This window comes from Anser brachyrhynchus (genome assembly GCF_964034855.1).
Source record: "Anser brachyrhynchus genome assembly, chromosome: 1".
Lineage (NCBI taxonomy): Eukaryota > Metazoa > Chordata > Aves > Anseriformes > Anatidae > Anser > Anser brachyrhynchus.
In genome coordinates, this window is record NC_137694.1 from 172,616,775 (window position 1) to 172,641,790 (window position 25,016).

The 25,016-nt window shown below is 34.8% G+C and overlaps 2 protein-coding genes across 17 annotated transcripts in view; one reads left to right on the forward strand and one right to left on the reverse strand.

Moving 5' to 3' along the window:
* The window catches only part of PCDH9 (protocadherin 9), an 800,116-nt gene that overhangs the window by 275,988 nt on the left and 499,112 nt on the right, over window positions 1-25,016 (forward strand). For 2 of the 16 annotated variants that reach the window (XM_080577016.1, XM_080577024.1), the window contains one exon: window positions 11,358-18,440. The exons of the other annotated variants lie outside the window; for them this stretch is intronic. In XM_080577016.1, the coding sequence (XP_080433142.1) occupies window positions 11,358-11,375 (18 nt within the window). In that variant the 3' untranslated portion in view covers window positions 11,376-18,440. Of the gene's footprint in view, window positions 1-11,357; window positions 18,441-25,016 lie in introns of those variants that run through there. 16 annotated transcript variants of the gene reach the window in all.
* The window catches only part of LOC308187742 (uncharacterized protein), a gene marked incomplete at its 5' end in the record, with an annotated part of 533,458 nt that overhangs the window by 174,038 nt on the left and 334,404 nt on the right, over window positions 1-25,016 (reverse strand). The window lies entirely within an intron of this gene.

Consider the following 25,016-nt stretch of genomic DNA (forward strand, 5'->3'; position numbering starts at 1 on the left):
GTACATACTGAAAGTGGGAAAACAGTTACAGCATGAGTAAGGGGAACAACAGACAAACCTCATCAGGATTTGTGACAGTCTCCCAAAGATTTCCACCCAAAACTAATAGCATATCCCTGAGAAATACTATTAAATTGAAGACCTCATTCCCAGTTTCTCCAACAGTTTTTAGTTTTACACAAGCTTTTTTTTTTTTTTTTTTTTTTTTTTTTTTTTTAGAGTACTGATAGGGAAATAAAAAGTTTTAACTCTAAACAAAATTTGTAGATTTGTTATTTCTAATAGAACAGAATAATTCAGTTGGAAGGAACCTTCAACTATAATAATAAAATAATCAAAAAAATTTAACCATTTTCAGATGACAGTAATGGGTAAAAGATCAAAACCAGAAGTAAGCTTTAGTATACAAAAACATTTTTAACGAAAAGTTCTTGGGGTTCAGAACCAAGAGAAAACTAAATCCTCTGCATTACCAGGTGATATCTAAGTAGTCAGCAACAGACAGGAGGAAAGATAGGGCTAAGAAACAGAGGGAACAGATGATCATTTTGTCTTATTCTGGAAAAGGGCTGGTCTTTCTGAGCAGCGCTCAGGGTAACTGTAGTAACATCTTTAATGATAAGAGGGAGAAAAGTGCTTCTTTGAGAACTCTTGAGGCATGACAACCCTGGGGCTGGTTACAAGGTAATTAGTTTCAGAAGAGAAGACTAGAGTAGATGAAGAAAGTCCTAATTGTATTAATAATGAATTCTGTTATTATATAATGCTACAATATGGTTCATTGTTGGAAAAGTGGTTTTAAACAAGTATGTTATTTAAGTTTTTCCTAACAGAGTGGTCTTGCAGGGAAGAAGACCATAATCACAGAAGCGATGTAACTTAGGAAAACTTGAACAAGTGATATGTTGCTCGTCCACTAAGTTAGTTTTGAAGCTTATAAAGGATCTAGGGGGCAATAAAGTAGTGATTATAATTATATGAGAAACTCCTTGGGCATGTAACCATATGGGGAGTAAGTAAGAAGTGAGAATGCTTCAAGATCCTAAAGATTATATAAAGTATATACAGTTACTTCTTTTTCACCTTCTCATCTATTACAAGGAAACGCATCCTGTTCCTCTGTCTGGACTTTATGATTCCTATTTTTACAGTTAAAAATAAAATGTTTTTGCCTGTGAAGGAGAGAGGATTGATAAGCAGTGATGATTAGAAAATCAGTAGGTTTACCTGGATTTCGTGTTAAAACAAAACAAACTTGCAGTTTGAGAAAGTAAGCTAATTGTTACATCACGCCTGGAAATATGACTAGGCTTTTCTGTGTTATCTGCAAAGTCTTAATATCATCATTGATTACACTCCAAAGTAAAGAAGAAAAATAAAACTGAAAGGCATTTCTGTGTCAACATATCTGTAGAATATTAATCCTTTTCTTTAAATAATATTTTAATTATTAATTTTACTTCATTTTTTGTTATATAGTTTTTTTTTTTTTCTAGATTAAATGGTATAGCTTATTTCATGCATATTGAACAGCCTGATGGAGGTGGCATTTTTATGGGTTGCTTTGGGAAGATGCCAGGAAATAGCAGCTTTCATTGCAAGTCTTGGAAGTTGCCCTAATTATTGTTGAAAGAAAGTAAGGAACCTACCTAAGTTCTAAGATGGTTTTCATCACTTCAGAAACTTGTCTTAAACAAGTAAAAATAGCAATATGGATTTTTCTCCATCTTCTTTTCCTGCTAGGAAAAATGCAGCAGTGGCTCAAAGACGCATCATATAATAAATGATTAGAACAGCATCTATGCATTGAGTTTATCAGACATTAGATCAGGCTCTATGTGACTGCATCATGTCTATCTCTGTGCAGGAAGTTTAACATGAAAAAGGCTACTGTGAATAGGGGAGGAGTACTCTGTGTCCGTCATGGACAGAGCAAGAAGTAACCGGCTTAAACTTCAGAACTGAAAACTTTCTTCTTATAACAGTAGTAAAGACTCATCATCTGAAAACAGATTACTTGGAGAGATGGAAGATTTATTACTGGAAAGGCAGAACTGACAACTATCTGTTATAAAAAGCATAAATGGAGTTGGTCCTGTCCTAGAGTAGGAAGCAAGAAAGGAACAACTAGGAAGCAACTTCCTGCAATTCATTTCAAACCTTTTAATTTCATTACTCAAAGCAAACACTAACAGTGTTTCTTTCTTTAGGTATGCAGTCGGAATTTCATTTATAGGAACTTGCATACTTCTGCAAATAGCAGACTTCAAACTCTCTCCCAACTGTAATGCAAATTCAAAGTTTTTTTTTTTTTTTTTTTAATTCCTGCAAGCTATTCAACCAATAAATTCAAGTGCAGTAACCATCAGAAATGCTACTCCCCCCTCTGCATCTTAGCTTGTTAACAGATTTCAGCTTCTTGGCCAAATCACTTCAAAAGAAGAGGCAGCAAAACCTTAATGGCTGTTTCTTTTGTGATATGAAAAACAAACAAACAAACAACAACCAAAAAGCACAAAACACAAAACCAAAACAACCCAATTGTTTAAATATTGCATCAGTATGATTCATAATGTTCCTGTGAACTAAATCTTACTACAACAAAGTTTACCCATGTAAAAAGCAGTGCATAAAGTTCAAAAACGGTGATAAGAACAGGTTTATTCTGCAAAGTTAAGCTCCAGTTTTACTGTGCTCTCCTCTTAAAACTTTTAATTATAAAAAGTGGTTTTTTTTTTTTTTGCTTTCATTTTATTTTTATTAAAATCATATATAATGCTTTCCAGAGTTACTGTTAGTTTTAAAGCCAGTTCAAGCCTTGCATTCACCTTATAAAATGCTATGCTTCCATTAAATAGGCTATGGAGTTGTCTGAGAATCTGGCTTCTAGAATTTCACATTTCTGTTATTTTTGTAACTTTCACAAAGGCAAATTAAATCTGTTGCATGACAGAGTAAGGTGACACCTCAGCAGATTCATAATTCTTACAAATATTCCAAGTCTATTGCTATCCTAAGTAATGCTCTTCTCTGTGACTTTCAGAGTGCAAAAAATGCTTTTTATAGGCATCTGTGCTAGTTGTCCCATTCTTTGTTCTTCAAGTGAGCACAATGGAAGAATTCCAATATGCCAAATGGCCATGAGAAATCATCTCATGACCATCATGGCTTGTACACATGGCTTGTAAGGAGTTATGTTGTGCAACCCAAAGTGTCTCTTAAATTTCCATATGCTTCCACTGTGTCTTTGGTCTCAGAAGTTTTTTGGTTTAATTTGCACTGACTGGTGTTCAACCCAAAGCACCTAAATGTATCTCAATTATCTACATTTCTCACAATTATCTTATGGTTCCTTCTGTTTTCTTACTGTCATCTTTTGTTTTATGTTATTGATGTTATAATTCTAATAAGTATGTATATAAAGAAAAGCAATAACCACAATTATATTTTTTTTTTTAGGAACAATTTCTTTTTCTCCTATTTGCATTGTCTTGTAGTGATATAATTTTCCATTTGCTCTTTTTAAATATTTAAAGCTAGCTGGCAAGTGCCTTTGCTAATTTGTCCTTCTACTCATTGCTACTCTCATCAGTGTCATTTGATGAGTTATCAGGAAGTATTATTTCCTGGAATGGTACACCATTAGCCAAATGAAGCTATCTTGCCAGTCTCCAAATGCAGTACTTGTTCACTTCCAATGAAAGATCTTTGACTTGTGACAAAGAAATATGAAGCTATGGAAACAAAGTAAAATGGATGGTGGCAAACCAAATTTTGCAGACTATAAGCCACCCATATTTTATTTGAAAACTTGGAAGATGTTGGCCTTTCTTTCTCTGTCTTTCTTCCCCAAATTCCAGACAACTAATTTCTAGATTAAAATTAAAACAAACAAACAAAAAAACAAAAACAAACAAACAAAAAAAGCATAAGCCCTAAAACAGTTGTCAGCCGTCAGCGATCTCTTAATTTTATGCTCCCCTACTCCTGCTTCCCTTTCCTTCAATCTCCTCTGACCAAAAAAGATCCCACATAGATACAAACTGCAGTATATGAACTACAATATGGTAGACATACAAATTGTCAGTATGGTTACATGTTGTTTTCAGTTATAGCACCCATATCCTGGAGTTTTTAAAACAGTGCAAAATACTGGTAGTAGTGTTAGATGGTGAGAGTGACCATACAGACAGAAAAGGCTTTTTTCTTGGGCCTGGAATGTGACTTGAAATAATATGAATGATATCTATATGTCATACTACAATGATTTACTATTGATAAATCTATATTTCATATTCTGAATTATTTTCTCACTCTCAAGTACCTGAAAATGGATTCTGGGGAGACATATTCCATGATATTTCTATTCCTAGGGACTGAGATGAGGCTAACCATACCATAATTCAATGAATCTTTCCTTTTTAAGGATGAGTGCAACACTAACCTTGTCACAGTCATCAGGGACCCCATTTAATTGCCATATAAATTACATACAGTGGACTACATTCACATCACCCAACCTTTACAGTGCCCTTAGAAAAATCCTGTCAGGGTTTGGGTAAATCCAACTTGTAAATATTGTCCATAAACTTTTGTGATTTTTTTTTTTTTGTGTGTGTGTGTATGTGTGTGAATAATACATCTTTTCTTACCTATTAGTACTGTAATATCTCCCCCTTCTTTTATATTGATACAACTAATTTTTTTAAGGTAATTTGATTTTGGCAATCAAGAGAAAACATGTCTTTGATGATATTGTGGCTAACATTCTGGGTTTAGGTAACTGTCTCTATAACCTAGTTTTGAGTTTCTTCATGTCTAGGTTCTCTGTCTGTTATACTGCTTCTCTATTTTCTTTCTCGCCCCCTTTTCTCCCAAGTCTATTGTTGTCACACTGTCGGTAGCACTGAAACTTCAGTCTAAGCTGAGACCTTGAGGCTGGGCGGAAGAGCACTGCTGGTTGATAGAATGACTATTAGGTCATGGTTCAAAAAGAATATATATTTCCTGAAAACTCAATTTCCATAGTCCCCTATTTCTTCTATTTTCTGTCAGTAAAATGGCAAACTTGTTTATTCTGAAGCACTCTTTCACCTACCACATTACAATTAATAATTTGGTAGTACACATATGCTACAAGATACATCTTCTTCCTTACAGATATGAAAACATATGGCAGTGCATTTAAAAAAAAAAAAAAAAAGAAAGAAAAAAGAAAAAAAAAAGAAGCTTCTAATTCTGATAATTCACAAAAAAAAAATGATTTAAGAAACTTGGACATTTGAACTTTGAGCCCTTTTGAAGGTCTTGCCCAAAGTGTAAATTGGCAAACATTTCATTATCGTAAGTAAAATTTAGTTAACACAGTTAATAGTGCATGTTAAGTTGTCTCTCTTCAAAGGCTTTGCAAAGTTTGTTATAGTTTACAATGAAGTAAATATCTGAATTTATAGTTAGAGAAAAAAATGCATTTTTGCCAACTGTACTTTTACCATCTCGCTTAGGACAATACAGACAGACTACATGATTCCTCCCATTGTAAGTAGCCTACAATATATGTAAGACCAGAAAATAACTGAGTGCCACCCATACAAAGTTAATTAAATGGTCATAGATGTCAATAAGAACTTTTAATATCTTCTAAATTTTCTTAGTCATTTATTATCATTCAGTTATACAATGTGGACAGATGAAAATCAAGGTGCTGATTTCGGCTTAGGCATTACTCACCCTTGGTTGCTTTTCTTACTGCTAGCAAAATATAATTGATTGATTTGCAAGGCAGTCAGATTGCATGTCTGGCTTAAGTACAATAAGCAGATTTCCAAGATGTCTGAAGAGATAAAAAGTAATATGAGGAGAAATTAAAAATTGAAAATTAGGTTAATTTCAATGGGAAAAGTAGGGAAATGATATACTGGGGGCATGGGAGAGGTTAGAATCCAAAATTACTAGAAGAAATTTAGTACATAATACTATACATCAAACAAAATTGCATTGATAATCTCATAGGTTCATCCTTTATTTGCCCCCTTCCCCCTAGTGTCCTTTATAGGAACCCTTACCAGTCATGACAAAACTTTCCTTCTGGCCATCACTTGGACGTTTTCATTGTGTTTCAGCCTTGCTGGCATCTTTCCCAAAAGAGAAAACTGTGACATTTTTATAGCAAGACAAAAATAAAAGAGGAAAAAAGTGTCCTATTCACCCACTTCTCTGTGTGGAGGTTTCACATTTGTGGTTTTAATGCAATTAATCAAAAACCAGATGCATTTGTATTCTCTGAACAGCTCAGGAATACTTTCATATTTTCTCAGTGTAGCAGTGTGAAATGGTGCAGGATGCCAAGGATAATAGTTCTGGGAAAGATATTTTTCATGCTAGGACAGTTCTTATGGGTTTTGTTTTAGATGATGGATTGCAAGTTCTCAGTCATTTGCAAGCCACAGGCTTTACATGTGCTCTCCACATTATCAAATTTCTCACTCAGTTTGAAAACCACAGCATTTTAATTGAAAGGAATGCTAGACTTTCCTGTGGTATGAATGTGGGAAGGTTGTTAGAGTCTGAGAAATAACCTTCCCTCTTCAGAAAAATAACAAATATGGTGCAACTGTTTTTACCTTAGTAACCAATGGGGCTGCAAGGTGAGTTGGCACACATTCAAGTGCAAAATATCAAACAGTGAACCCTCTGCTACAAGGAACTCTTTTTAAATTCACTGACTCGGAAGAGATTGAATATGTGAGGGCTTACTAATGACTAGCAATGGTGTCACTCTCCCTAGACCTGCCATAGAGGCATACTTTCTCCTTTGAGGCTAGTTTCAGGGTATGGCAGAGATTAGAAAGGATCAGAACAAGGGAACTGGGCATTTGTACAGCAGAAGCTCTAAGATCAGATTGGTACAGAGGAGGAGTTTAATTTGACTCAAATGGAGGAGTTTAATTTAGCTCTAATTTCACACAGTAAAACAAACTCAGCAAAAATGATTTTTGTAGGGCTCTAGCACCTTAAAATGTCTTAAGATAAAAAAATAGTTGGGCTTAAAAATAAGCTAAGGACTCTATTTACATTCATGCTGCCTCTTTCCGTGGTTTTAAATACTGGCTCTTTCAGTGGCTGAAAATTTACATTTATAAAGGTATACATAGTTTACACAATGTTTAGGAACAGCTACTGATGTATGGAATTTGTAGGTTATTAATGTAACTTCACAGGCTGCTCATGATGTCATGGCTCCCCCATTCTTCTAACCCTTGTTCTAAGGACCTACATTCTATTTGGCAAGTTATTTTCACAGGTGTTTTTGGAAAACAAACAAACAAACAAACAAAAAAACCCAAACAACAACACTATTTTAGATGAGAGAAAAGAAGGTCTATGTGGATTTCTAGAAATGTGAAACCATTCTTTAAATGCTTTCTTTTTCAGATATATATTATGTTAAATATTACATTATTTCACTATACATTAGCCTTTCTAGGGTATATTAAAAATTTGTCATTATGGCATTTATGAAGACAACAGTTTAGTGACTATCATAGAACCACAGAATCATAGAATGGCTTGGGTTGGAAGGGACATCAAAGATTGACTGTAATAAGATTGACACTGAATTAGGGAGAAGGACTACCAATGAGATTGAAATACATCTTGAAAAGTATCAGTTTTTCAGTTTTCACCTAAATAGTCCTTAGTCTTTTACAATATGAGTATTTCACAAAAAAGGTTTAAAAAGAAGGTTTAAAGAAGGTTTAAATCACAAGTTTTGCTTGCAGCTATCAGGTGCAATCTAAAATTTAGACAAGTTTTATAATACTTATAGAAATATACTTACCCTGAAAGTACAGTTGAAAGATTGTTTTGTTGCAAATTGCACTTTCTGTAAAGAAAGACCATAGTATGTCTCCAAGTCCAGACACTTCCTCAAAAAAGTATCTCCTGATACATTTCAGAAAATATTCTAGGCAAACAGTTAAAGTCTACAGTGTTTCAGCTAGATAAATTTTCTAAAATACATGCACTCACAATATTGGTTAGGGGGTGGACCACTGATAGGAAAAATCATTACCTTTTTTTCTTGAAGATTTTTTTGCCGTTTTGTCTGAACCAGCATTAGTACTAAATGGCTTACTTGTTTAATTTATAGAATTTTAGTTTCATTTCAGATTTTGTGATTTCCATCCCATTACTGTGAACTTAGACGTTATCTGGGAGGTCCAAAGAGCAAGCAGTTCTGGTTTGTTATGAACATTTTGTTTTGTCTCTCATTCCTTCCCTAAATGCAAGTACCTTTTACAGGCTCTATTGTGGTATATGTCTAATGAACCTTTTCTCTAATAGCTCCCAAGGAACAGCGAAATAACTACTTTGGCAGATGCTGCTGACCAAATTCTCTGGTTCTGTGGCTGCTGGTTCTTTTAAGGAACTTGTTTTCCTAAGTTTTGAAAAGTCAAGATCCTGCTCAATGTGTCCCTTGTGGAATGATAGCCTAACTTGCAATACCGTTAATCATCAGATCATTGTTCCAGATAGTGAAAAAGAACTGGTGGTAGCTGGCTGTATAATAAAACTATTTCTAATGGGAATTCATGTTCATCTCATGCTCTTCCAGTTCAGGAGAAGAATACAGAATGAGTTACAACTCCTGTCATATAATATTCTGTCTTTCTCTTTGATCTCTCAGCATCAGTTTTGACCATGCTACTGACAAAAAGGCAAGTCGTGCTCTTTTCCCTGCCTCCAGCTGTCTGTTCCTGCCACCTCCGTCGTGTCAGCACCAGTGAATGTTCAGCAGTTCAGGGAAAAGTAATAACTTGGGGAGGCAGGTCTACTTTTTAGTCAGTTCAAGGAACTGACATAACTGGTGAGCTACGTGATTTAAGTATTGACATAGCAAAGGGTGTGCCCAGAAAAAGAGGGACACAAGTGAGGGCCGTCTTTCTGGTGGCAGCACAGTCTGAGATCATTTAAAAGTTTATATAGTGGGGGAAAACGTAAAATAATAATAAAAAAATCTTTGGCTGGTGTTTGTGAATGTGTGCTAAGCTCTTGCGTTTAATGAATGTCAACTGCTTACTTCTGTTGGTATCCACCCTGGTCTGTTTTTCGCATTTTCAATTTTGGTGATATCTTGGGTGATATCTGAAGATTTCTGTTAGAACAAGTGAAGTTGGTAGTCACATATGGTTTTCTTTATATTTATCAATGTATGCTGATACAACTATTGATTCATTTTGATGTAGGAATTAGCAAGAAAAAACTAATTCAGATTTGACATTTAGTTCTGAAAGTGCTGAAGCTCAGTTTTTCTGGTGAAGTAAATGGATGGAAGAATGGAAATTCCTTTTACTTCTCTTGATATCTTCTGGTGGTACAGTTTGTTTTCAGAAGAGCCTGGTGGTCAGGGGAGACAGTGAGAAATGTGGTGTTTTGAGCTAAAGACATACTGTAGCATCTTTCTGTTGAATTCTGTAATAGCGAGAGTAATGAGACTATCACTGTGTGGACAGAATACTAAATTAATATGTTGTTAATATTGTATAAACAGGCTTTCTTATAATTATGTTTTGTTGTTTTGTTTTGTTTTGTTTTCCTTCTGTTACTGAAAGCTGAAAAGATAATGCTGGAGTCCAGAATATCTGAAGTTTGTGTAGTTGTTGCTAAAGACAAAATTAGACAAAAAACAACTAAACAAAAAACAACAAAAAAATAAACAAAAAAACCCACAACTTAAAGCCTCCATAAGACATTTCAGCTTTACCTAATTTCCTTCTTTCTTTTTCTGATGACTTCTATCAGTTGTCAAAGAAAATAGTTATGAAATGTTGAAAAAAGGTGTGAGTTTCTAAATAGTTAGGTTGATTTTCAAATAATCTGAAGCTGGGAGAAAAGTTAAGCTATTTTTCGTCATTTCTGGCTTTTCTTTGGGACAGTGTGAGTTGTTTATTGTTAATTTTTATTTAGGGTTATTTTTTTGAAATAAAGAACTGCCTTTTTTTTTTTTTTTCCTCTCTCTAGAACAATGACCAATTCTGCATAATGTACACTCACGAGAAATTGCACATTTATTCTGAAATAAATATTCTAAATAAATATTTATTCTAAAATAAATACAATAAATTCCTTCCTGTGAAGGAATAAGTCCATTGTAGATGCAGATTACTGAGTGTTCTTGAATTTGTACTGAGGTAATTTCAAAAAAATTGTCAAGATGGTTGGTAACAGGATACTGAGCCTTGACCTGAACCAGTATGACCTCTGGAGGCCATTCAATACAGCAATCCACTACTTGTCGTGTGACATATTCAACTGTTTTAGACTGTATTTATTGGGCTATTTAATTTTGTTTTGTGCTTCTGTCATGTCATCAATATTCTGATGGTCAAGGTATATAATGCTTTTGTGTTTTGTGACACAGAAACACCACCTTTTTAAATTTGTAGATAACTCAATCTTTTCTCTCAACTTAGTGCAAATTTTTCCACCGATCCAAGTAAACACAGTGACCACTGCCAAAAGTTGAATCTTCATGTAAGATTTTTATTTTCCTCTTAGAAAAATGCAATCTGGACAAAATCAATAACTTTAAGAAAGGAAAGATTTTCTCAAAATTACTGAACTGTTTTTATTTTGATGCCTTCCTAAAAGAATTCATCAATTTAAGTAAAATATAATTTTTATTTTAATGTTCCTTGCTTTCCTGAAGAAGGACATGGTAATTTTGGACTAATTATATATTGTTGTCTTTAATAAAAGTTGTTACGTTTTTAGATAATGCACATTAGTAGAGATGTCATAGAAAAGGAAAATAAAACCAGACAAACAAAATGAAAATTGTTATGTCTTGAAGAACTAGCAAAAATGTCAGAGGATGAAAAATGCAATACGTTTCTTTTCCATGATGTACCTTATCCAACAGAAACACTTCTTTTAAAATAGAATAAATGGATGACATTACCTATCTTTTTGGTATTTGATAAAATATTAAAGTATTCCAGGGAATAGGGAAGTCTTCACTTTCATTCTTTTTTTTTTTATTTGTTTCTTTTATTATTATCATTATTAATGCATATATATATATATATGTATTTCAAAAACACAGGACAGGTTTCCTCAGGTGAATTGTGAAAGAAGAATTCTTATAGTCATATTTACAAAGTAATGAAAGAAATATATATATATATATTTTAACCATTCTGACAATGTTCTGCCTTGTAGTATCGGAAGAAGAAAACAACAACAACAACACACAAAAACTTGAAAATATAATGCTATGTATTATTGTTTGCTATATAGATACTTTGTGGCAGGACATAATAAATACTTACATTTTTTTTTTTTACTCTCTTCAGATAATCCCCCTGCTTTGAGTTGAATTTATAGATAGCATGTTGATCCGTTGTGACTGTATACCTCTGTGGCTTAGAAGAAGGTTCTACTCTCTGAAACGAATGAGTTGAAAAGCTCCAAATACAGGCCTGAAGGCAGTAACAGCTTCTGGGGACTAAATATTGGAATAGGGCCTTGTAAAGGTGTTTGTGTTTCTGGTAGCGGAGGGGCAAGTTCATGTGTTCAAATGCACATTCATGTTTTTGTTTTGTTTTGTTTTGTTTTTTCTATTTGCATTTTGTGTATATCATGGAAAAACAGACACTCTTTTTTTTTTTTTAATTTACGTTTTAATTATGTTATCTCAAGTAAGACTGTAAGCCAAAATTGTGTCTAATCTGTGGGACAACTGAACTTGGCAATGTGTTTTATGGTTCTGGCCTGGGAATCCTGTTTTAGCATATGCCATAATGCCCTCCTCTCATATACATGCAATTATCTTTTTTTTTTTCCTATTTAGGATTATTGTCCATCAAACATGATGAGATGGGGTTATCTTAGTTATGCTATAAATGTTGTGTGACATGCACTATGTTGTATATGCCCTATGCAGTTCTCTTAATTTCTGCAATTCTGATAAAGCTTGACTAATTTTATTGCAACTAGGATGATACTTAATATAGATTACGTAATTTAATGCTGTGGTAAAGTAATGTAGTAGACAAGTGATGTTGGCTTGAAAATCACACGAGAAAATTTTAAAGGTAAGAGGGGCTTCCTGTTTTGTACCTAATCTTCACAGAAGCTTTTAAAACCTCCGGCAACTTAACATGGATCTGTAGATCAAATTTTATAGTCTTCTGCTTTCAGCTGTTGAGGTTTTCTCCAACTTCCAAACAAATGGAAGCCAGAAATTTTTTTTCTTCCTCCTACTTATCCAAATTCATACAAATAAATAAAGTATGTATATGCAAGAGATGGAACATAGGGTGACCTGCTTTATGTAACACTTTAAATTAAAGCTGTGGGGAAAAAAGACTGTGGATTTAATGTGGGGAAAAAATATTTGTAATAGACTTGGTGATTAGAGTTTGTTTTGAGAATAAAAACAATTAAAGGAACAGTTAATATTATTCATTGAAGATCTTTGTGCAATACTACTGAAGCAAATGCTATTTGGTAAAACATACTCTGCAAAATTTATGTAATTTAGAAAGTTATCAACTGACAAATTTTCCTTCTTTGTCTAACTTCTAACATAATTTTCAGAGTTGCTTTTAGACTTTTTAAAAGTATTTCTTTTGGCACAAAACTGGTTATTTGTATTTTAGCTTGAGAGTTTTTGTTTGCTTGTTTGTTTTGTTTGTTTTAAAGCTCTATTTTCCTAAATTCAAAATTTAGAAGAGTCTTTGCAATTAAATATAGGAGTTGTATCACAGCACTAAATGCAACTTATCTTTGCAAAATCTGACATAAGTAATTACCATGGTAAAACAGATTCTGAATTAATTGATGTGCTAATATTTTCTTAAGGTTATATTAAGTTTTATGAACATAATGGAAAAGTTATGTCGGATTTCAGAGTTAATAAAAGCTTTAAATTTTGTTGCTGTATTATCAACATATATTACATCAGAGGATTCTCTATCACATCAGGGAATACCGGATTTTCAATGGGACATTAAATGTCAATGTAATAAAAAACCTGCACAACTGATATTTGTGAAAGTTGTTAATATAAGAGACCAATCAAGGGAATGATTTTTATATTTTATCAGGAGTTTAAAAGTAATGAAGAGGCTCTTCTTGGCTGCATAAACTGAATCTGAGTCATGGAACAGTATTATTCTGGTTGGTCCTAGTTCTTTGTGATTGTCAGGCAAAAGGAGGGAAAGGAAGTGTTGTATTTTGCTTCTCTGTATTTTTGTGCCAGCTACCATAGAAATTAAAAATATAATAGATCTCTAATTTTCATGGATTAAACAATCCTTAGATGATGGGGATCTTAGAGATTTTTTTTTCCCCCTCTTCTCTAATTAGAATACCTCACTACAGGAAGGATGACTTCATGATGACCCTACATTCAAATGTTAAAACTAGTTGCTTATTTCAGCTTAATTGAACAAATCATATCTTTGTTCTGTACCCTAAGCATAGGTAAAGAAAAAGTATTACTAACTGTTAAACAAAATCCACTTAAAATTTAAAAATACTAAAAGAAATCAGAACAGGGCAAGCAGTAGTAAAATTTCAGATAAACCCTGGAAGCTGAAATGGAGAGGAGAACAGATCTATCTAATTAAGGGCTAGGAAACTTGGGGGGTGGGGCAGAGAAGGGAAGGATTCTGTTTAGGATGGTTAGCCCATGTTCTCTATTTTTTTTTTTTTTGTTTCCCAAGCAAGAGATAAAATTTAAAAATAAGAAATTGCAACTTCTGTTACTCAAAGATCATGATTTCACTAAAAAATAGTTGGGGAAGTATTGGATGCAAACATGTGAGACAGAAATATTGCTGAACTGTTCACTCAGAATCCAATTCCAAAACACACTCTTTTTTACAGAGAAGGATATCAAGTGACTTGAACTGAGTACATGTCCACAAAATATAGTGTGTATGTTCAGGATTTAGACATCTCTTTGTACTAAAGTGTCTCTGGAGTTTTTAATTGTAAACTTTTTAAAACCCTTTTAGTGTCAATCCCATCAAAATAATATTAGGCCTAAAAATGAAAGGATATTTCAACCAGTAAATATTGATACCTTTGTGTAAATTATGTTTCATGTTTTCTGCTTGCTCTATATGCACCACTTCTAATGAATCATGTGAATTATCCCTAAAATGACAAAGTAATCAGAACTAAGCAGAAATGAAGCAGAATTAAATTTAAAAAAGTTTTTTTTTTTTTTTGGGGGGGGGGGGTGGTAGTGGTGGCAGGGAATGACAGTAGAATAGCTTTTCTCTGGTTTTCCATTTAGATTCTCCAGAAGGAAGACTGAAATACTTTTGGAATTTGCTGTTTATCTCCTAGACTGTTGGAAGATATAGATTTGACAAAACTTTTTTTTTTTTTTAATAATATATATATTTGATTATACACTTTGGAAAAAAATCTAAAACAAAGAGGCTGTTTACACTTTCAAATGGATTCAGATTCTTAACATTTTTTTTTCCTGAAAATTAAGTTTAGACTAATTTTATCTGTTTCTAATGTCTCAAGTTTTCAAAGACCTTCTAAATCACCTGAATCTCCTAGATTTAAAAAAATGTTTCCCAATGTTTCCCTGGTTAAACAGAAGAAAAACCTTGTTCCTCACTCCCCCTTTCCCCCTCTGCAAAACTGAAAAAAAATAAAATAAATGAAAAAGTTGGTGTTATATAATTAATGACATAAGGAATCTCAGCAATACACAGGTTTTCTGGTTGGCAAGTAGAAACACAGAAAAATACAGTTACATAACATTAAATTTCCTTCAGAGAAACTGTGAAAGTTTATCTGTGATTGTAAATTTCTATCAGTATAGCCATATTTAAGATTGTTGTTGCTTTCAAACAACCAAACAAACAAAAGACAACCAACCAACCAATCAAAAACCCCTTCCATTATATTTTTACTTGCAGTAACCAAACTGTAAAAATTTGGACTAAAATATTATGTGAGGGATATCTACTATAGACATAAAAACTTTTGAAAAATACTGAATTAAAATAGTTCTACTGTTTCTAAAAAAATGAGATTAGAGAAAAATCTGTTTTCCATCTCTATATAATTTAACTTGACAAAAGAGACTTTTCTATAACCTTGTATGCATCATCTCATAATGTTAACGGTATCTATTGGCATTCTAAATGCCTTATTAAGTTAGCAGTTCCATATAAAATGGAAAGCTAATCAGATCAGCCAAGTGCCTGACAGTATGGAAAATACCTTTGAATAGTGATGATAAAATTCCTCTTGCTGAACTTTTGACAGCAAAATGATAGATATTGAATTACAAACCCTGATGTTAGACTCCATCTATAGTAAAAGGAGTGGCATGTCCAGAGAGCAGGTCACAGACGTGATTGCAGTAACAGCATAATGCAACTTGGAAAACTGAGTTGCAGACCATGTTTCTACCTTTGCCAGTAATGTTGAAAGTTGAGATTTGGTTATCCTCAGATTGCAGTAGAATATGCAGCAGAAATACACAAATATCATTTTGTGGCATTCTTTATTATTTTTCTTCTTCTTATTATTATTTTTTAAAAACAGTTTAAGGAAGGTGACCAGGTTAGGTCAGACAATCCACAATTCTGCTGGACTTCAGAGATTTTGGTGTAGACCTAAGATGTTTGCACTGTTTTCATTCTAACAGTCCTTGTTGAAATACTGTCAAAATGACATTTTGTGCCACTCAAAGGGTTCCCCCTTCGAAAAAGAATGAAAATAAAAAGTATTCATTTCACTGTTAGACATCTTTTAAAGAAGAAATTCACTTGATGCTGTAGTACCTACAACCCTATCCTAGCCAGCAGTTAATACAGACTATTGAACATATGCTTTCTTGGCTAGCAGTCAGACTTTTTTAGCAGAGATTATTTTATGCATACACTCCCTTTTGAGCTAATGAAATAGTGACAATATTTCTAAAGAAAACCTGTATATGAGAAAATTGCTTAGGCATGCACAGCCTTTTTTCAAGAAGCTGTCAAGGATTCATATTGATGCTTGATGGTATGTTATTAACATGCTTACAAAACTAATTCAAAAGCAGTAGAGTAGTGCTGTTTATACGATTTGTGGTAATATTACCATTACTAATTACATTATATTGTAATACTGATACAAATCAACTGCTGGCAATGTCAGGATTAGTGTGGGATGGTATAACAAGCAAAGCTTTTAGACCTTTTGACATTGTCTTATTGAAAAATGTTTGTTATCTTGTTCTTTAAAATGAGTGAAACGTTTGGTATCCAAAATACAGTAAAGACAGCATGTGTTTATCATGTATTTATTGACCTCTGTTTCCACTTCAGGCTTATCTTTCATAAAATTAGAAAATTTTTAGAGAGAAGACTATTGAAGACTATTTAAGAAGGTAGTGATGATTATGAAGAAGCCTCATTCACAACATGAAAGCATGAAAGGTGCCTTTTATCTATCTATCTATTTATTTATTTATTTAGAGAATGTGCGGCAATAGGATCAACACAGATCAGTTAAGATTTCTTGATGTATGCATCAACCTCTGACCAACTACGCAGGCAGCTGTGATAATTGTATTACTAAGTATGCAATGTTTTAAACCTCAGCACAGCCCCTTCCCGCTCCTTTTAATACTAACTTCAGTGTAAGTTCTGAGATAAAATTTGTGACATTCAGACAGAAAAGAAAATAAGATTAGACTTACTAGAAACAAGCTATATGAATAATTGAATAGGAATGCCTGTAACAATGTAGGTTCTTTATGCAAATCTTGACAAAATATTTTTTTTTCAGTTTGTGAAAGAAAAGTTGCTAACAAAGGGCTCAGTCAATCAATTTCTAGTCATTGTAATCATGGTGATTTCTGGAGTTTCTTTGTGAGCATTGCTTTGTTTCTTTGATATTCTGATGGTCTTCATTAGGATTACTTTATTGCTATTCTTTATTGGGAGAAAAATAAACCTATAACAATAAATTCCACATGATTTCCTTCAGACTATTGTCAGAAGTTTACATTTTTTTTTTCTTTCAATGGTAACATTAATTAACTGTACCCCTCCTCCTCAACCAGAAGGCTGCTGTTCACTTTATAATTTGTTCACTTCATAACAGAATTGCTGTGCCACTTGTGTAAATGATTACAAGAAAGTCTCAGTGTTCATTCCCAGCATGGATTCTAGCTTACAGAATTCACAGGATTGGAGTCAACGCATAGAACTGGGAGAAAAAAATAGTACATTGAATTGTAGTGCCACTTTCAAAGCTGAATCACCACTACCTTTGGGATTTCAGTAAAATGTAACTTTGCATCACTGAGAATCTTCCCACCAGACTAGAATTCTCTTCTGAGGGGTAAAGGATTGTCCTTCACAATATGCTGCCTCTGAGAGAAAGAGAAAACATGAGAGACATTTTACTGCTTTTAAAGAGAGAGACTATTTTTTCCTCCCCCCCCCCCCCTTTTTTCTTTTTTAAACATGCTACCACTAATATGCAGATATTTAGAAATATCTGGAGAGTACATGTTATCAGCAATAAATTCTGTTTTCTTTTTCCCATTGCATATAGTTTTCTAGCTTAATGGTGTAGCTACTGAAATGATCTATCCCCTGGACGTTGTTGTTTTTCATATAATTGAGACTTTTGTATCTTTACTTTCAGAGAGTTTCACAACCATGAAAGGTTGTAAACCTTTAGCATTTACTGTTTTCATAGTTTATCGATATAAGAGATGCACTGCATTGAACAGCAGTACAGAGCCAGTCACTCTTGGTCAGGTAGTGGTTTGAATCTTTGAACTCTTTGACCTTAGAATTTCCCATAAGTAGTCTGTTTGTGGTATTTCATAGATAAATCACATCTACTTTGAGCTAAATTGAAACCACCAATTTATTTCATGTGGGAATAACCCACATGGACCTAAGTAATGGTCATCTATTTCTCAAGAACCACATATTATTCTTTGTAGTATATGACCATGTCTTTGCTCTTGAGATAAGGATGGAAGTTTTCACAGTTCATAACATTAGGGAACAATAAGAGAAAAAAGCAAAACAAAACAAAACAATAATTTGGTATTTGCAGGATGATGATATAATCTTCTATGGCTGAGTCCAGTTGTAAAGTGTCATCATTAACAATTAGTTCAGATCCCTTTCAGCCATAAAGAATTGTACTGAATTAGAAATGCCAAGACAGTTCTGTCCTTGGTTAATGATTGTGTTATGTTGCCTTTATGTGTGTATTACATCTAGATGTCTGTGTTCAAAACAAGCAAACTATTCTACTGAAATTATATATTCACCTTGGCACAAGTTATAAAATTTTATACCTGTCAAATCGTCTCATACCAGGATATCAGTTTTAATTAGACATTACATAGACAATAAATAAATGAGAACTAATTCACTGTAGAGTAAAAAGGTGAACTTACTGTTGGGTTTGCAATTTCTTTGCAGCATTATTTCCTTTTCACATTTGTCCTGGTTCCAGTTAGGACAGAGTTAATGTTCCCTCATAGTAGCTGGTAGGGTGCTATGTTTTGGATTAGGATGAGAAGAGCGCTGATAACATGCTGATGTTTTAATTGTTGCAGAGCAGTGTTTACACCAGGCCAAGGACTTTTCGGCTTCTCGCTCTGTCCTGCCAGCGAGCAGGCTGGGGGTGCAGCAGGAGCTGGGAGGGGACAGACCCAGGACAGCTGACCCAAACTGGCCAAAGGGGTATTCCATACCATCTGACGTCATGCTAAACAATATATAGGGGTGGCTGGCCGGGGTGGGGGGGGCCGGCTGCTCGGGGATAGGCTGGGCATCGGTCAGCGGGTGGTGAGCAATTGCATTGTGCATCACTTGTTTTCTTACACATTATTATTGTTAATACTATTACCATTATCACTATTATTATTATTATTGTTATTATTATTTTCCTGTCTTAATAAACTGTCTTTATCTCAACTCACAGGCTTCACTTTCCCGTTTCTCTCCCCCCATCCCAGAGAGGGAGGGGGGAGGGTGAGCGAACGGCTGTGTGGTGTTTAGCTGCCAGCCGGGTTAAACCACAACAACATTTCATTTTAACAGTTACTAGTCAAGTAACAGAGATTTATTTAAAAAAAAAAAGAGTGGAACAAAAGCAGGAGGTAGAGATCCATGAAACAATGGTAAATACAAGATGTGACTTTAACAGCAAAATGTTGATAGTATACAGAGTACTATGTTTCAAGCTGGAAGGGGGAATGCACATGGTTTGAAAATCAAACTTTCGTTATGAAGTCTCTTTTTGTTTTCTTCTGGTGGGGCAGAATTTCTTTGTGATATAGAAGATTTCTCTCACTAGATTTTCTTCATTCTGTGTTCATTGCTAATATCAATACAGATAGATTTTAGAATAGGTTTAAAAGAATGAGCAGTGAAAAATGTGCTTAATTTCTTTACCTAAGAAGATGTTAATTTGTCTTTCTAAAAGCATACTTAATTGCTTACAAAGGAAAATAATTGCATGTCTTGTGAACCTTTCAGTTCTAACACTGACTTTATATTCTAGCTTTAATTCTGTTTAATTAATTGTAATTTGCTTTTTAAGGTTTTACTCCAGAAAAAGAAAAAGATCCTTTAGAAAGTGACTTTGCCTGTTTTTTTTTTCTATTTTTCCCTTTTTTTCTTTTTTTTTTTCCTGAAAACATGCAAAATTACTTATGTCTACAACTGTAGCTGTTGCTTTTACTTTCTGCATATTTATTTATTTATTTATTTATTTATTTCCTCTCTCAGGAGAAGCAGCCATTACCATTAGGTATTATTTATTTAATATTTTTATGTGATTTTTTATGTCTTTTAAATTACAGCCTTTAAAAATAAAGGGAAGCTGTAGGCAAAAGAATGCTGAAGTCAATTTAAACCATGCCAGCTGGCAAACACAAGAACTCAGTAAATTGGCAAGGACTTATCTGGTGCTTCTTCTTCAATTTAATGTTTATTGTGGAAGTATTTTACATGTGTGTGTGTCAATGTGTCAAAATGCAAATCAGCTCATCATCCTTATTTCTCCTTCTTTCTGTTATGTGCTGGGTCTTTTATTTCTCAACTGTAATTAAAAGATCAGTAATTCATTATTCCTGAGTTCTTAATAAATGGAGGTGATGTTACAGAACTTTCACAGGTATCTTCACAGAAAGGTACAATATCCAATGTAAGGATCCATGCAGAACCATATCCTCATATCCAGATGATATACATCCAGATGTAATACATCCAGTACACAGGCTCTCTAAGTGAGCAATTAAATTCAGTGCTCTCCTTTCAGTTCTCTCTTATACACATGTTACTTTGACACCTAAGTGTAAAAAATGAATAAAAGATATTATCCCTGCTAAGGCTTATTAATGATCAAACATAAACAAGTCTCATGGCTTTTCTTTTCTACACTGCTGTTAGTACTTCTTGATTTGACAAGTTACAGTGTATTTTAATTTTACTTCTGTGCAAGAGTCTCCTATAGTAATTAAGTGGGAGAAAACAGAGAACTATGCTGGGGTAATGATGCTAGTGTCTTACAGCCAAAAATACTGTACATTCTTTTGAATTCAGAACTTTCTTGCTAGTTTTCTTTCCTTTTTTTTTTTTTTCTTTTTACCAACAGCAGACCAACAGTTTGCAAACCAACATGATTCACTGAGGCATCCAAATAAAGGTTTATTTTTTTCTTTTGTGCGCTGTAATGTTCAGACATATGTTGTGAGTTGTGTGGGGCTCCATAGGAAAAATGAACTTTTTTCATGTTTAGCTTATGTTATTTAACTCAGTATATTAACTCTGTATTTTCCCCACACCCTTTTCAAAACCAACTTTCCTCCAACTTCTGGAAAGAGGCAAGTCCCTTTATTGGGAATGGGAGACAAGGATGTTCAGAATCTCTTGGTTTTGTCCATTAGTTTCAGAGAAGTTTGCTTAATAAGAAAGTTTATGTACACAGTTCACTTGTACAAATCAGACACTGTAACTTCTACGGGTGCTCTGTGACATCTCTATAAACTATTTGAAGAAGAAAAATTAAGAATTTGGTGTCCAGGTAATAGGTTCTTCAAAATCAGGGTTTCACTTGTGAAATTGAGTTAAAATTTTGATGATAACAAAGTACAGCACTCTTCCTTCCTCAGAAAAGACTATGATTTCTTGCATCTGTATTTCTGAATATATGATCCTAGCAGAAAAGTAAAACAAACAAACAAACAAACAAGCAAACAAAAAAACTAAAAGTTTGATTAATGGGAGCTTAGAAAGCTAAGTTTGAGGCCTGATCTCAGAGCTTTTAGACTGGAAAAAACGTCCCATTAATTTTAGTGGGAGTTTGGACTGCACAAGGACTTTCAAGATCACGTACTTTCTTGTTCATTAAAGGATAAAAAGTAATTAGAAATAAAGCACAGGAAAGATTTTATGTAGTATTGCTTTTGTCAGCTGAAAAATCCATATTATTGTAGGAGTTTAGGCTAATCTCTTTCTCTTCCTTTCTTGCATAAAATGAAGACACAGTAGGTTGTTTTCAGACTCTTAGCAGGTCTGTCGTTCTATTTGTTCATTTTACTGGGTAAAAGCAACTGCCAAGTTGTGTGTGTTTGTGTGTTCTTACTTGCTATGGATTACAATCAAATCTAGGATGCTGACTTTGTCATTTCCCTTTTCCATCCAAACTGTTTAGTTCAAGATATTCTCACAACCTTTTTGTTTGTCAATGGTAGATGATAGATGAAATAAAAAGCCTGTGTGCATTTTGGTTGAAGGTTTTTGCTGATGTCAGCTCATGAAATAGAAGAACAGTTGGAGAGAAAAAGATAAAACTGTACTAACTTTTACAGAAACAAATCTTGCATGTTTTATGATACCTTAAATTATGTTGACTTTTCAACCCCTTTTGATGAAGAAGCTATATATTCTTAAGACCTCTCGAATCCAACCCTGAAATTGAAATGTAAGGTTGTGGTGGTTTTACTCGGGTGGGCGGCCGAGCTACACCAAATCCACTCTTTCACTCCCCCTCCTCAAAGAGGAACGGGGAGAAAATATGATGAAAAGGGCTCAAGGGTTGAGATAAGGACAGGGAGATCATGCAGCAATTATTGTGATGGACAAAACAGACTCAGCATAGGGAGATAGTAAGATTTATTACCTATTAATAACAAGCTGGAGAAGTGAGAAACAAAGGAAAGAAACCAAAAGCACCTTCCCCCCCATCCATCCTCTTCCACCTCCTCCTCCCGAGCGGCGCAGGGGAACAGGGGAACGGTGGTTATGGTCAGTCTATAGCGCTTCTTCGCCGCCACTCCTTCTCGGTCACTCTCGTCCCCTGTGCTGTGGGGTCCCTCCAACAGGATGAAGTCCTTGCCGAACTGATACAGTGTGGGCTTCCCACAGGCAGCAGCTCTTCAAGAACTGCTCCAGATATGGGTCCGTACCACAGGGTTCATCCCTCAGGAGCAAACTGTTCCAACCTGGATCCCCCACGGGCAGCAGCTCCTGCCAGGTCACCTGCTCCTGCGTGGTCTCCTCTACACGGGCTACAGGTCCGGCCCGGAATCTGCTCCGGCAGGGGTCTTCCACAGGCCGCAGTCTCCGTCGGTGCAGGTCCACCTGCTCCACTGTGGTCTCCTCCACAGGCTGCAGCGTGGAATCCTGCTCCTCCGTGGTACTCCATGGGCTGCAGGGGGACAGCCTACTTCACCATGGTCCTCACCACAGGCCGCAGGGGAGTTCTGCTCCGGCGCTTGGAGCACCTCTCCCCCTCCTTCTTCACTGACCTTGGCGCCTGCAAGGCTGTTCCTCACTCCTCTCACTCTCCCAGCTGCTGTGTGGCACAGCATTTTTTTCCCCTGTCTTAAATATGCTCTCACAGAGGCGCAAAACAACATCACTTATTGGCTCGGCTCTGGTCAGCAGTGGGGCCCTTACCAAACAGGGGGCAGCTTCTAGATCCCTCTTACAAAAGCCACCCCTATGGCCCCCTGCTACCAAAACCTTGCCACGTAAACCACTACAAAGGTAGTCATGAACCCTTTCAGAAATCATGAATTTAGGTCAACAAATAAAGGGAGTGCTTTCTGCACTGGCCTCAGGGACAAGGGACTCATCTCCTATTGGAACATTAAACCATTCTTTGTAATACTTTAAAAATATGTTTCATGTTACTCTTTCCTTGTGGATATATATACATATATATATATGTATCTCCATACATATATTCAAATATATATATTTGTCTGTGTCAAAACCTTCCTTCTTTCAGTCTCCAGCTGTAATTTATTTGGGTGAAGAGTAAGGTCCAGGTTTAATTCTAGTTAGAATAGTCGCTTGCAGGACAGAGCAGGAGTCATTTCACTGCTTTCTTCTGTCTGCTTGCTGGTGGGAATAGAGAAGCTGTAGAAAGATGGGGATCAAGGCAAGCTGCTCTCTTTGCTGACCCTGCCACATGTAATGATCTTAATTATTACCAAAAGCAATAGAAAAGTGAAGAAGGCATTTTATTTCTTATGTAGCAGCAGTCTGCCTTTTGGGAAAGTAGCTATGTAGAAAAATGGTCTCGTACTCAATGATCCCATGCATTTGTTTTTTCACTTGGTAATTTCTATATGAATGGAATTTTATTCCTGTCCATTCTTGTTTTATTTTGATTGTCTCGCTAAGCTTTCAACTAGCTTAGGGTATGGCGAAAAAAAATTATTATTGGCTGTTATTGAAATTATTCTTGTGATTACTTTCCAATTGTTATTGGGAAACAATACTTACAATTTCTGTAAAGGTGATTTATTTATGTAAAGGTGACTTTCTATCAAGTAAGATAGTATTTGATAATATGGCACACAACCTTCAAAAACTCATCACTTTATCAAAGTGGATAAAACTGTGCAATATACACTCTAAAAAGAGAACTTGATCCACAGGGACTCCCTGTCTGCTTTTTCAATGGTTTAATTCTGTTGCCTTTGGGTGAATTGCACTTCATTTGTACTCATGTAAATGAGGAAAACAAAATATCAGAGGAGGTACAGGCAGATTTTAAAATGAGGCATTCTCAGCGGCTTTCACCTTTCTCTTAAACTATGCTTATTTAATCTCCTTGGATTGTATAAGTACCTTTTGATTCAGAGTATAAGACCAAATAACATTTCTGCTTGTGTAAAGCATTTTCTTCTTTTATTTTAAATGAAATTTTATATGGCAAAGAGGGGACCTCCTGAAGTCAGCTGGAAATGTAACTTCAGATATCAGAGGAGAATACTTTTCGTTGATACAAATACGTACAATGACTTTTTGCTTTCAAGGGGAGTTCTTGAAAAAAGCTTTTAGAACTGTAATATAATTCTCCAAGAACACCGAACTTGTGTGAAATACCTGAGGTGTCCGTTGGGAGTACTTTGGAAGAGACATGTGTTTTCCACTGTGAATAAAAGTACTATTTGATGTAAAGTTTTTTGAGGATTTTGCTCACTATATGATGTTAAAGGAGTGGATAAACAATTCTGTACAGAATGCTAATGTTCTGTCTGAATATGGTGCACAGAATACTTGTTTGCAATTTGGTCATGTTACTCTACAGAGAATGGATTTGAAATTGTCTGACTTTCCAGATACATTACTCTTAATGTAACGTTCTCTCTCTGGGGAGCATCCTTTTCTCCAATAAAATAGAACAGCAAAAAGGCCTGGTGCTGGGCTGGTACCTGCATTTCAGACTATCCTTCCAAATGCATGTGTTTTTCTGGCTTACATTGTTCAGAATTATTGTGCTACTAATCTGTTGTCACATTGGATAACCAATTTGGTTCCTATAGGAATACGTAGTTTTGAAGGTTCTTCGAACTTGGTAACCTACTGAACTTTCCTTCCACGGTTAATTTATAGTCACGTGGAGTTATAATGATTTGAGACCTTGGAGACATGGTATTTTGGGGTGTCTGAGTATTATACTCAGGAGGGAACCTGATGTACATAGTGCTA